General features: G+C 38.5%; 1 protein-coding gene across 3 annotated transcripts in view; it reads right to left on the reverse strand.

The window, feature by feature from the left end:
• Positions 1-3,024: 3,024 nt before the first annotated feature.
• The window catches only part of fzr1a (fizzy/cell division cycle 20 related 1a), a 51,121-nt gene continuing 39,297 nt past the window's right edge, over positions 3,025-14,848 (reverse strand). For 2 of the 3 annotated variants that reach the window (XM_078198402.1, XM_078198403.1), the window contains exons 12-14: positions 14,659-14,763; positions 12,517-12,609; positions 7,489-9,918 (exon numbers count right to left, since the gene is read on the reverse strand). In XM_078198402.1, the coding sequence (XP_078054528.1) occupies positions 9,877-9,918; positions 12,517-12,609; positions 14,659-14,763 (240 nt within the window). In that variant the 3' untranslated portion in view covers positions 7,489-9,876. Of the gene's footprint in view, positions 4,749-7,488; positions 9,919-12,516; positions 12,610-14,658; positions 14,764-14,848 lie in introns of those variants that run through there. The other variant, XR_013495543.1, reaches the window with a different exon arrangement.

The following is a 14,848-nucleotide window of genomic DNA, read 5'->3' on the forward strand; positions in this document are numbered from 1 at the left end:
CTGGGATTGTCCACTCTGCAACCTGCCCTTGACTTTTGCAAAGGGGGGGGGGCTATGGAATGCATGACCGGCGCAAGTGATGGCAGCAAAGATTTAATGGGTTGGATCAGCAGTTAAGTTTAAAGTTTATTTATTTGTGTCACAAGTAGGTTTACATTAACACTGCAATGAAGCGATTGTGAAAATTCCCTGGTCGCCACACTCTGGCACCTGTTCGGGTACACTGAGTGAGAATTTAGCATGGCCGATGCACCTAACCAGCACATCTTTCGGACTGAGGGAGGAAACCAGAGCACCCGGAGGAAACCCACTCAGACACAGGGAAGAACGTGCAGAGTCCACACAGACAGTGATCCAAGGTGGGAATTGAACCCGGGTCCCTGGTGCATTGAAGCAGTGCTAACCATTGTGCCACCGTGCTATCCAATTAGAAGGATAATGTTTTTAAATATTGCATTTACACAGCCATTCATGACCACAGGCTGTCCCAAAGCATTTTACAACCAATGATGTACCTTTTGAAACAAAAACAAAAAATGCTGGAAAATCCCAGCAGTCTGACAGCGTCTGTGGAGAGACAATGGAGATAATGTTTCGAATCTGGAAGACCCTTCGTCAGGTCTTTATTGAAATGTGATCGCGATTACAGTGTAGGAAATATAACTAAATTGGGCACAGCAAGCTCCCACAAAGAGCAAAGTGATTTTGAACATTTTTTGGTGATATTGATTGAAGGATATCAGCCAAAGCATCAGGGATAACTCCCCCGCTTTTGTTCCAAACTGTGCCCTGGGATCTTTTACATCCTTCCGTGACGGCAGATGAGGCCTTTGTTTATCCATCTCATCCAATTACTGCACTTTCTCAGTAATGCACTAGTGTCAGCCTATATTTTTGTACCGGAGTCCTAAAGTGGGATTTTAGCCTGCAACTCAGAACAGAGAAAGGATGTGGGATTAGGAATAATAAATATTTATTAGGTTGAATGGCTTGTTTTTTTTTATTTCTAGCCATGAGTCACATATTCTAATTACACTTTCCTGCTTGCTCTCAAGCAACTATTTTTTTGAACTGAAAAACAAATCACTAATTCAGCAGGGGTTTGTGATGGAGAAGTATAAAAGCAGCGGTGTTTACTTGCAGGGGCCCTGTGGAAAAGTTCAGTTTGGATACAACAGATTTTCCTATACGACAATTCTAAATACTACTTAATCTGTTTCAAATCACGCACATACGATCATGAAATGACATGTTTACAATAGGCAGTAGGAGAATAGTTGGCAGAATTATCAGGCATTGGCCACTACCATTCCGTAGGTGTCCTTACAATGCAGCTCTGGGGCCTATGTAATTGTATCTATTGTATGATCCTAATGAGGTTCTTGAATTGCACATTTTGGCAACTATGTAAAGATATTTTCCTAAATTCGCACATGAGCTCAATCCTTTGTCATTAAGGTGAAGATAATTTGTTTTACCTTGTCACCTAAGCCATGCCACTAGCATCCTTCCTACTTATCACTAAGTCCCCATAAATGTTTCATTTTTCCCCATCTTCTGCATCCCAATCACATCTATTATCTGCTGCATGTTCAGGCATTTAACCGTACAATACAACTGAAGCAAATCAGTTACTAATTGCCCAATACTGAATCACCAATACCTGAAAAACAGGTAAAGAAATTAAGTAAAATTAAGGAAATTATGTAAAGAAATCACTAACATTTTGCCAAACCAAGCATGTTTGGCAATGATCAATTGGTGATATTAACTTAAACATCTATTAACTAGAAGCTGCATTTTAGGATAGTTTAAAAAATCTGGTCAGGGAGTGAGGCACAACAATCCTCCCCTCAACATTAGTTGCAATCAGTTTGAGAAATTACTAGACAAAAATGTTGTATTTATGTATTTTTTTAATGTGGCAAAACAAGTTGAAATTCACAATAACTCTTACTCTGTTCTTTTATATACCCGTATATGAACTTCAGCTTGATTTATAACTGATCCCATTAATATATATTAGCCAACCTTTGAGGAAAACTCTCCAGCCTCCCATCCATTGATTCTGTCTACACTTCCCACTGCCTCGGCAAAGCAGCCGGCATAATTAAGGACCCCACACACATTGGACATGCTCTCTTCCACCTTCTTCCTTCGGGAAAATGATACAAAAGTTTGAGGTCACGTACCAACCGACTCAAGAACAGCTTCTTCCCTGCTGCTGTCAGACTTTTGAATGGACTTACTTTGCATTAAGTTGATCTTTCTCTACACCCTAGCTATGACTGTAACACTACATTCTGCACTCTCTCGTTTCCTTCTCTATGAACGGTATGCTTTGTCTGTAGAGTGTGCAAGAAACAATACTTTTCACTGTATACTAACACGTGACAATAATAAATCAAATCAAATCAAATCAAGGCAATCCCGCAAGTCAGTATTGATGAGAGTGAAGGATGTTGAATGCTGCTGGGAGCTGGAGCAGGGCTTGGACTGCAAGATAGTGAGCTATCATTGTAAAAAGACAACGTAAAGCTTACCAATACTGGTAACCTACATGGTTTCAGCCAGTTAATTTTGCAAACCAAAGGCAGGAATTTCAGTCTAGTGATGAACTTCCATTTGAATAGAAAATTAATAAATGGCGAGGTAACCTGCTTGATGTTGGTTGAGAAAACTCCATGCTCTTTGTTAAATACTGTCATCAGATCTTTTATATTCACCCAAGGTAGCAAATAAGAATGCTGTTCTTCAAATAAATATAGTACCAATCACACCATATCCCTATTTTCACCAAATAAATGAATGGCAACTTAGGTTTATGATCAAGTTCACATTGGGCTTTAGAAACCACAACCTTCGCAGGCGCTATCAACTGAACTAAGCTAAGTGAAATTGTACCTCAACAATTGTTATTTCTTGCCAAATTAAGCATGGTGGCTTCTAACAGTCTTGCCAAAAAAATCCAGTGAATTTATGATGCTGCTATTTCTTTGGACAAATGGTACTGCAATCTAGTGAGACAATTCAAACATATTTTATTTAAATCAAAGTAGTCAAACATGGCAAATGTGAAAAATTCTTTTTAATTTACAATCCTGAAATGTGCAAGAGGATGAAAATATTCATGATCGAAAATGGCTGCCACAACGGAAATGCATGTGTTTTGGAAGTTCTGATGTAAGCAAATATTACAAGCTTACAGCAACATCCTGTTTCATCTGGTGGTGTCAGTTTTTTGGTGAATTAGGCCAGTGGAGACAAGAAAAATGTTCTTCACACTTAAGTAAGCTGACTTTTTTAATCGACTTTTCCCGTCATTTGACCTCATGTCCTCAGTAAAGTCCTCATCCTGCATATAGTGTTATTTACCTGGATTAACCAAAATTGAATGGTTGGGGTAGGAAAGACACCCAATTTGAAATTGGCAGAACTTGAGAAGAAAATTCAGTTCACTTAGTCAGCCTGTGCTGAGTGCATATGGTGTCTATTACAGAAAAATGACATCTGTCTGTTTTGTGCCAATTGCTGGTTCCAACTTGCAGCTTTTAAAGAGTAATTTGGTTGATTGTCTCAAATAGGCATATATACAAAAAACTAGCAATCAGTTCACTTAAGCGAGTAGTAATTAAAGGTAATCAGACGAGTGGAAAATATCTCTTCTTTTAATGCTTTGTAGTGTAACATTTAAGTATAATACTGTGCTATGGTCTTATGGTGAGTTTTAGTTGTGCAGATTTAGATTATAAAGCAATAAGGTTGAATGTACTTTACTGTTGCTGCATAGCATTTCGTCATGAGAGAGCAGATTGCATGGTATGTTTTGTGACAATACTGTGCCTTTATGAAATGTATTTGTGTCATGTTTCTTGTAAGGGGACTGTTTTATACTTCAGCTTTGTTTACGGGGCCGATTGTCTATAACAGGCAGTCCACATGTTGAGAATGCAGAAGAATAATTGCCCCTAATTATTGGGGTGTTTGTTTTAATCTGAGTTAATGCAGTTTTGTTATTTTTTTGGGTTTTCCCCGGGGTTTCAGAGTAGGGTTCAATTAGGTTGATTGACATGTGTGTGTCATGTGCCTATGGGAGGAGCTAGGTTTAGAGAGAGAAAAGCAGGCAGTTGCTGTTTGAATTTGAAAAGCGCAGTTCTTTTTCTCTCTGCGCTCTGGAAATTGAAGTTTGGCACCTGCCAGAGTTCTGCTGTTTGAAGACAGGTCTTTCTCTGGAGACTGTTATCTGGGAGCCAGAAGACAGGTGTCTCTCTGTATCTCTGTCCAGAGGACTCTATAGGCTGGAGGATTTGATTTGATTTATTAGTGTCACATGTATTAGTATAGAGTGTATTGTTTCTTGCATGCTATATAGTCAAAGCATACCATTCATAGAGAGGGGAAGGAGAGTGTGCAGAATGTATTGTTACAGTCATACCTAGGGTTTAGAGAAAGGTCAACTTAATGCTAGGTAAGTCCATTCAAAAGTCTGACAGTAGCAGGAAAGAAGCTGTTCTTGAGTTGGTTGGTACATGACCTCAGACTTTTGTATCTTTTTCCTGACGGAAGGCGGCGGAAGAGAGTATGTCCGGGATGCATGAGGTCCTTAATTATGCTGGCTGCTTTTCTGAGGCAGTGGGAAGTGTAGACAGAATCAAACCAGTCAGAGGCTGGTTTGCATGATGGACTGGCTTCATTCATGACCCTCTGTAGTTTCTTGCGGTCTTGGGCAGAGCAGGAGCAATATCAAGCTGTGATACAACCAGAAAATATGCTTTCAATGGTACACCTGAAGAGGAGTTTACACCTATGAGGATATTACTTAAATTAGAACTAATAGAGAAAGCTAGCAGTTAAGAATTATACCTTGTCATGTTTACTTATTTCAACCAGTAAAAGTTATTCTAATTCTTTGTTAAACAGTATTGTTAAATAAACTTGTTTTTAAAAATAAAAGCTTCTTAGTGGGTCAATAGAATCACATCTGGAGCGAAACACCTTATGCTCTCACAATGCCAAAATCAAAAAAAGCTCGGGTTTAATCTAACTTCACAACATACCTTGGAGTTTCTGATCTAGTTCCCAACATTTGTCAGACAATTTAACTTAAACTCAAGGCTCTATGACCTCCCTACCTCCGTCCCAAATGCTGGCATCTCTAAATCACCTTAAATGAAATAAACAAAAAAACCTTTAGCCTTTTAACTTAAAAGGGTAAGTATACTGAGGGGGCTGATTAGCTCTGTTGGCAAGAGGGTGGTGCAGAATAACATCGACAGTTCAAGTTCAAACCTCATACCAGACAATTTTTGGGCATGCCTCACCTTGCCCCATAGTTATATCATAGCACAAGTCATTAGCAATCTTCAGACAACAAGGACATTACATAGAGAGAAGAAACGTTCACCCTACTGTCCTGGAACATTCCTTTTTGCCGAAAAGAAAGCCATAGAAGTATCATTTTCAGCCTGAATTCTGAGATTCTACATGAAAGCTACTTTGCTTTACTGAAAAACCCTCATGTAAAGTAGCACAAAAAACTACTTGCATGCAATCTGGAATTACAACACGGCAATCAATACTTTCCAATGTTGTCTGTGAATAAATCACACTTTATGCTGATACTCCATAGTAATTATATTGCCCAAATGTGAGTATAATAGATACCAGATTTCATAAAATTACTTCCTCTTCTTAAGGTTCCCAGAGATGAAAAAGAAAAATGACTGCTGTCCAACAGTTGCGGAATAGAATGGTGCGGTAGGGTGGCTAGCACTGCTACCTCAGTGCCAAGGACCTGGGTTCAATTCTGAGCTTGGGTCACTGTCTGCGCGGAGTCTGCACATTCTCCCCGTGTCTGCATGGGTTTCCTCTGGGTGCTCCGATTTCTCCCACAAGTCCAAAAGATGTGCTGGTTAGGTGTTTTGGCTATGCTGAACTCTTCCTCGGTGTACCCGAACAGGCGCCAGAGTGTGGCAACAAGCAAATTTTCACAGTAACTTCATCGTAGTGTTAATTAAGCCTACTTGTGACACGAGTAAATAAACTTTAAAAATGGATTAAACCTTATTCGCATCTGATCTTGGTCAGGTTATTTGGGGGGTGGCGGGGAAATGAGGAGGAAGCCTTTGACTATAGGCATTGAATCTAAGAAAAACAAATCAGTGGATGCAACATCTTGCACATCTGCAAATGATTTGTTGCAAAACCAAAATAAAGCATCTGTCACATGATAAATGAAAGCAAGAGACACTTTTCTTTAAAGTTATTTCACTCCACATCAACGTTAATGGAGCTACAATCTGCTCCTCTTAATTTAAAGTTGGTTAATCCATTAGGGGGACAGTCGTCTCGAGTTAAATCACTCTTTCGCATTTCTACCGTACACTTATTTTTCTAAACATCTAAATATAACCCAGCAGAATGATACACAATATTATGGTCTTTTAGCATGGTTAAAACATTTCATATTATTTAGAATGGTACTGATATTTGTTTGCATTTGTTGGCTATAAAGGTAATGTTGTTGCTTCAAACAAAAAAAAAATCAAAGTAGTATTATTCCTCAGCCATAAAATGTGACTATCATACTTTTATTAAGGGTTACTTTGACATTTTCCTTCAGGGCAACAGATTAGAATTGGATTTATAATGTTCAGTCTCTCCTCTAAAAAAAATGCAACAGTTAAGTCAATATAGGTCTTAAATGGGTACTTAGATTAAAAGCTACTGTTTAAAACAGGGAATGGAGTTATGAATGCTACACTTTGTCTCTTAAAAAATGTGTATGACAACACTGGTCCAATTCGGTAGTTTGCGTTTGGATTTTCACATCATGAACTTGAATAGACCCATTCGTGGTTACACTGCATTAAGTGGTTCTTCTCCCTGACTTTCCCATTGATTTTCCTTCGATAGCTGTAGGATGCATATTGCTTCTGCTGTGCAAAATCTCACTGTTCTAAGAACCTGCCATCCAAGTGAGTGCTTCTGACTTTTGAAGAAAATATGGTCATACCCATTGCATTCCCACAATAACTTTTGTTTTAAAATTAATCTGTAACTAGACCAGATAGTCATATAATTAAGTTTAAGTTTATTTATTTATTCATTCTTCCAAGTAGGCTTACATTAACACTGCAATGAAGTTACTGTGAAAATTCCCTATTGCCACATTCTGGCACCTGTTTGGGTACACTGAGGGAGAATTTAGCACGGCCAATGTATCTAACCAGCACGTCTTTCAGACCATGGGAGGAAACCGGAGAACCCGGAGGAAGCCCATGCAGACATGGGGAGAACGTGCGGACTCCGCACAGACAGTGACCCAAGCCAGGAATCGAACAAAGGTCCCTGACCCTGTGAGGCAGCAGTGCTAACCACTGTGTCATCGTGATGCCCGTGATTACTGGCACACTGCCTTTACCCTGAAAATAACTCTAAACAATTGCTACGCAGAGCTTTATTCTTTCAATAAAACAAATCACTAAAAGGTTTTCTTTATGTTTAATGCCTCTTGGGTTTTGTTTTTAAATAGCTGAATAATTTTTATCATACGTATATACTAATATCCAATACGTTAAACAGATTTTTATAACACCTCACAAATGAATACATATATTTGAATACATAGCTTGTTATTAACTCTTGGATATTCTGCACATAAAATAATTTGGCAAATAGCAACAGATATTGGGACTCTAGTTAGATGGCAAGGGCAGTATTATAAGAGCATTTATATATAGCACACAAAATTGCTCTGTTCTCACTATATACCACACATCTACAGCAGTTTTATATACCATTGCAAATCCAGCATGTCAGCTAGGAGACAACATGCTTTGAGACAATTATGACATGTAGCACTGAAATTCTGCAATGCTCTTATTAAGTAGTCATCCCATTTTAAACAGCATTTCTCCCAAAAAGATGGCTTCTGTAATTTATGAAATGGGAACAAAACTTAAAAATAAAAGTCCATCATCATCTGTCAAGATAAAATCACTACACCATAACTGATACCAGGTACCAGAAGGTGGTCAAAATCAGGGAAATGACAATAAAAAAGGGAAGGGTAGGGAGCATTGTTCATCTCTATGTTCATCAACACCTCTAATGTTTCAGAAGTCAGATGTAATGTAATACTCCCTCTACATTGCCTCAAATAGGTGAAAATCCAAATTGAGAAGAACTTCTTCAACCAAATGTACACCACCATCTATTCTGATAAACAGCAAGTGCTTTCCAGGAGTTTTCTAAATTATAAACAGCTTTAAGCTGTACAGGCATGACTACTGAAAACAAAATCAATACCCACACATTTAGTTGGCTCAAATCAAAAAAGTTTAGTTTAGTTAGGGCATCATGATCAGCATGGGCTTGGAGGTCTGTTCCTATGCTGTATTTTTCTTTGTTCTTTGACACACGTTTCATGTTGTCAAAGGTAGATTTGAACACAGGAGGTAAACACATTATTTTCCATTACTCATTCTAAAACCTGGCCTTCTCTTAGTCTAACAAAGCAAGGAAAATAATGAAAATGTTTCTCTGCAGGGCCCATCTAAATTTACAATTCATAATGAATGCAGAGGTCTTGAATGTTTGTCAAGGACCTGAATGAAGTATTATAGAAATATTTTTGTGAAGCTAATTCACAATAGGTGGTAAATAGATTTGGACTTTCCTAGTTTTAGTTAGAACACATGACTTGTAGGATCACTGTGCAATTCTAGTTTTGAAATGCGTGAAAATACTTTTGTATCTACAAACTTGCAGACTTATGTTATCCTGGTTGTTATGTGTGTGTTATCCTGGGTGCAATTATTATAGACTTCAAGTCACATTGTGAAACACCACTTTTACCATTGAACAGCTTTACTCGCTTCAGTTGGGGGTCAGAACGTTCATTCACAAATACAAACAACTTGAAAAGGCACTCACTCACTATTACAGAACACTGAAAGCAGTTTTACAGCTCAACAAAAGACCACAGATGGTATAAAATAACAGAAACAGGCATACAAAATATAAGTCTTAGTAATGATTGCCACTAAAAGGTTAAAAAATTCAAGTGCTTTTCCCATCCATATTTGTACAGTTTGAGCAAAAAGTATTTTCAGCATTATAAGCAGCAAGACATTTTAATTTCTCCAATACATTTTGGGCTTCATTGGATTTTTACATCTAGTATTAGAATTTTAGCCAATTCATAATTTGAATTAAAATAAGGTAACTATTTTATGCAGTTCAACATGATGTTAACCTACCGAAGCCAAACAGTCCAACAACAAAATACTTAATGGAAGTAATCTTCCTGATTAATATTTTGAAAATCCTTGTAATAGTTACAAAATATATATATATATATGTATATAGGCACACAGGAAAGCCTATTATTCAAGGTTTCTTTTCAAACATTATGCTCATTTCCATAATCAAGCTTTGTTTAGCATTCTCACTGCATTTCTACAGAACTTTATATTCAATGTACATTTTCCAATACGAACAGAAAAATATTTACAGGTAGCACAAAATAAAATGTGCATCACATATTGCTTGGCATCTGCATTTTGATCTGACAGTGTAAAGTAGCTGGTTTTTTATATAAACTGTACAAGAAAATTAGAATATCCGCACTTAACTAGACCTTAATTCAAAACCTTTGGCAGTCTTTTCAAACACTTCTTTGTAAACAAACATAATTGAAAACATACTTTTAAAAATTCAAGCTGTTTGGAATGAGCAGCAAATTCCTTCAAAGTGTCTTCGTTCTAAGATCCATCCAAATGAAAAAATCAATACCAGCATGATGAAACAGTTTCTTGTATATTTATGGGATAGTTGGCATTTTCCCTACTTAACACACCATTTCTTCAATCATCATCGTATCCTTGTAAAGAGATTCAGCACAGATATAGATTCCTGTAAATTAATTCAAAAGAAAATGTCAAGTTTTCAATTCACGGGCTTTACCCCCCCATCCAAACATTTTATTTATCTCACATTTATTATTGCTTCACTGGCCCAATATTTGGTATTCCTTGTACGATATGTTTTTTTTGTGTAGATCAACTGTCACTCGTATATGAAGTATTTGTTTAATGTGAAGCATTCAGAACCATATCTTCCTTACTTACACACGCAGACACACAATCCATTTTAGTACAAGAACATTTATAGGTTCAGCAGACGATGTCATTGCCAGTATCCAAAGCACCTGGACAACCAGTTAGTTTAATTAGCAGGCATGATTTGACAACATGAGCCAGCTTGTATTTGTCCACAAGGCTGTTTATCATCCTGAAGACCCCAAAGACGAAGATTTGTGGCACAGTCCCTGTGCAGTTTGAAAGCAGTTGAGAAATACCAAACTATGACGTGGGCTACTTGATTTGATTGTATGTAAAACATCAGAGATAAAGTGGCGATTTATAGAAGAGGCTCTCAACAATATTGTTTCCAAAGCAAAGTGTCATAAAATTCCACGCAATACAAGTATCTTGTCTGCATAAAAAGTTATAAAATTAAACATTTTTATTTTACTTACTTAACATAATCCTTTCCATCATCAGCTAGTGCAGCATGACCCTGTTGATGTTCCTGTGCTACTACTTCCCCTCTCAACACTTGGGGAGGGTGTCAGTGAGGGATGTGCATTGCAAGCCAGTCCTCACCACGTGGAAGCTGCTTCAACAATATCTTGTGTACATAAGCCTAGTTTGAAGCAACATTGCTGTTGCGGGGAAAGGAAGCAGTCTCAATCCAGTGAGTGGAGCCTTTGGAAATGGCATGTGAACAGCGATGGCTCCTTTTCTCCTTCCCCCATCCCCATCCTCATTGCAAATCCCTTAAAATCTCATCCACCCAGAGTTGAGAAGCCCAGACTTATAGGAGTGTCTACTGCCCACTCTTCATGCTATTAAGTTGACAAGGAAACATCAAAAGTCAATCAAAAAAAGTTGACCAGATTGAGAACCTTGAAGAGAGTTCTGCTAATAGTGATAAAACAAATTGGATTGAATTGGTAACATGACATTTGTCATTGTGCATTTACCAATTGCGATGGAGTTATGCTGCAAGGGACCTGTAACCAAACAAGTGGACCAGATCACAAGATGCCTGATACATGCCTTATAGTAGCATACAGTTCAGTAACCACCAGCTTAGTGTGGAAAGCAAGCCCAAATGGGAGAGCGTTATTACTCAAACAAAAAACAAAGAGCATTGGGAATATGAGCATAAAGTGGAGGCCTTTGTTTTGCAGGCAAATCTGACATGATTTGTAATTAAGTATTTTAAGTCTGAAGTAGATGGTTTTTGTCGATTAGTGATTGGTTGAGGGAGACACCAAGCAAAAAGGATGAGCATCACATTTTAAGAATGATCACATTTATGAAAAGTTCACAAAAGGTACCAGCACTGTGCACATGAAAAATAGAGGACATTGTTTTTGTAGTACTTTAAAATGCTACCTCAAACTCTGTCATAAGTTTTATGCTATCAGTCAGAATGAAAAAAAACTAGCTTGATTTACGCCACCTGGTTTCCATAGGACGGTGCACTTTATCCAGGCATACCAAACATAGGTGCCAGAAAGCACAAAGGATTATGGATTTTAGAATTTTCACAATGTCACAAAAGCATTTGTTAAGCATCCTCAAATGAACTGTTGTGGGATTGTATTGATTATTTGTTAATTGGCCTCTGTAAACAAAGTGTAATTGGCTTTCCAGACATTTCACCAAGATTTTCTTGTACCTCTGACCAGAGGTAGTCAAGACTGACATGGATAAATAATGGTTCAAGGTGACTATGTGCGACGTTGATGAGAATGGTATATAATATGCTGGTTTTGGTTGGCTGTTGATTGATGTGAACCAGCTGATGTCAGGGCAGTAGTCTTGACCCCATCTGACTGAGCAGATGGTGTCATATCATCTATTGTCTTGTATCAGGTTGTGGTCATTACAAGACACCCAACTTTGTAACCGTCTTTGTCAGATTGCAAGTAACCCCCACTTGAATGGCACCTATTTATAAACCCCAATGTAGAGAACTGGGTTTCACTTGGTGACTTATCGCAATCTGGAATGATAAGTGGATAAGAAGCAAATGCAATTAAGATGCCACTATGGACGTAAGTATTATACTCCCCAGTCACAAAGCAAGGCAGATGATCTTTCCTAGTCTCTACAAATATTGCATCACAACTGGTTGATGGCGGTTTAACAGATTGGTACAATATCATAATCTGCTCTTCTTGCATCTCTCCTCTGACTCTGTAGGGGGAAGTGTAGCTCTGCTAGACCTTAAAACTGTCCAACGAATTAAGGAACCAATAAAGGGGCAGAACTGTAGGAACAAAATATGCTCTAATAGTAAATTCCAATGTTGCAATAAACCAGCAACTCCTACACAGCATGGCTCTATAATGAATCAAATATAAGATCCACAGATTCTCCAATTAGAATCACTGATTCACAGAACATTTTATCAGCACAGCTACCTAGAATATCATACCTTAGTTGAACGAGTTTTACTAAAAACATTCCAGAATCGGAGTGTTTCGTCTCCAGCTCCAGTTACTATGGCTTCGCCATCTGGTGACATTGCCTGGAGATAAGAATAGAAAATACAATTCAGTGCATTCACATTGTTTTATTAGAACTGTACATTGCTTTTGTAGCTTTAAAAGAAAAAAAACTTTTCCACAAAATCTGCTTTTGCTTTCTAATCATTTAATTCCTTTCCTAACAGGGAAAGGGCTGATGGGAGACTCATTTAACTAATCACTGTTCAAATGAGAAGTCTGGTGAGACAGGACACTTGCCTTCCTAAAGAAAATCTACATTTACCCATCTGTCGTGATTCATAAAAATATATACTAGTGAATCATAAAAACCCTACAGTGCAGAAGGAGGCCATTCAGCCCATCGAGTCTGCACCAACCACAATCCCACCCAGGCCCTACCCCCATATCCCTACATATTTTACCCGCTAATCCCTCTAACCTACGCATCCCAGGACACTAAGGGGCAATTTTAGCATGGCCAATCAACGTAACCTGCACATCTTTGGATTGTGGGAGGAAACCGGAGCACCCAGAGGAAACCCACGCAGACACGAGGAGAATGTGCAAGCTCCACACAGACAGTGACCCAAGCCGGGAATCGAACCCAGGTCCCTGGAGCGGTGAAGCAGCAGTGCTAGCCACTGTGCTACGGTGCCGCCCCTAGTGTAAACTCTCTTATATTTTGAGGCTATTGTACAAATAGTATTTGTGAGAGAAACACAGGAAAACAAAGTTTTTTTAAAATCACAACTCTGAAAGTGGCTCCTTCTCCAGCAGATGTAGTGACAGGTCAGTATCGGCTGGAGCCCGGCCTCCCTAAAACAGTTTCCTCTATTGCAGTTCAGCAAGTTGAGGTTGATTATTTGATCTTAGATTCCAATATCTTTGTCTTGTGAGAGTTGTGCTAGTCTAGTTTAGTGCAGGGCACTCCCCAGTATACAGACCAGCAAGCCCAAGCTACAATGTTTAGGACTGTAAGGCCATTCATGCACCTGTTGGTTTCCTAGACTGCAGGTCAGAATTGCTGGGTGCAGAGACATGGCCAAAGTAAGTGCTGGCCACAGTACAACTATCTGGTAATGGAAAGGTGAAATCTATAGAGTTTATGTAGTTTGTGGTAGAAGCGATTTGCGGCAAATTAAATGTATGATTTATAGCAGACCGTCTTGCATTTTGCCATAAGTGGTAATGTTTCAGATCTGGTTCCAGACCTCCTCTCTTTACTCCCTGCTTCACTAAAGTCAGCCTAGATCTCCAGGCCTTTTGCGGAATCCTTGGTTCTGCTGGTAAGCATGGTGCATAGCATGGAGATGCATACGGAGCCGGTTGGGGAGTGGAGGAAAAGTTCCAGGGGATTAGCACAAGTATTGCATATTTCTTGGAGGTAGTGCTACAATTGGAGATAGCTTTATACTCTTTGCTGGAAGAAGTGACATTTCTTCAAGGCATTTCTTTTCTTGGTTCAAAGCCTCGGGCATACAATTTCCCTAAATTCAAGTTCAATATTCTAGGACTGAAAGGATGAAGTTGATTTGTGGTGAAAAAGGAATCTGTTTTAGGGAGGAAGGGCTCCAGTCTTCGTTGGCCTGTCGATACGTTCTCTGGCAAAAGAACTACTTTCATAGTGGCCATATATCTTTACCAAAGCCGCTCACATGCTGGCCTAGATTAAAGTAGTTGGTGCTGAGCCTGTAGGGTTAATTCGTTGATGTTCGCAATATCGAACCCAATGTTACATTGACTGACATACCCTAAACTGCCCTTGCAGATCTTTGTCCTGCTGAAGCCATGTCTGTATTATTGCATGCAAACTAACTGACATTACTGAGCAGAGATTAAATTCATGAGATACAATTAACAACAGATTTTTTGTCAACAATAGTTCCAAATTAACATCTTAAAACTATCATTTGAAGGCTGCTTATGCTTAATGTCAACATTAGCAAAACAGAGTAATCTTGCAAGATTAGGCAATCAGCCTTGTAGGTTTTTAGCATTAAACATGTGTAGATTATAGAGCCAAAAATGTTTCAACTCCAATCCTTACATTATACAAAATGTGAATATGAAAATCATAATGAGTAACTCACCAAGTATAGCACTCTGTATGAATGTCCAGTCAGTTTGGCTACTTGTGTTAATGATGGATACTTCCACACAAGGATTTGATTTTGTGAATATCCATGAGTACTCACCTACAAATAATAAGAACTGTTTTAGTGGTACAATTGCAAAAAGGTACGTAAAACCTCAGAGGTACCACGTAAAATGTGCGAAATA

Source organism: Mustelus asterias, chromosome 26, assembly GCF_964213995.1.
Source record: "Mustelus asterias chromosome 26, sMusAst1.hap1.1, whole genome shotgun sequence".
NCBI classification, from domain to species: Eukaryota; Metazoa; Chordata; class Chondrichthyes; order Carcharhiniformes; family Triakidae; genus Mustelus; species Mustelus asterias.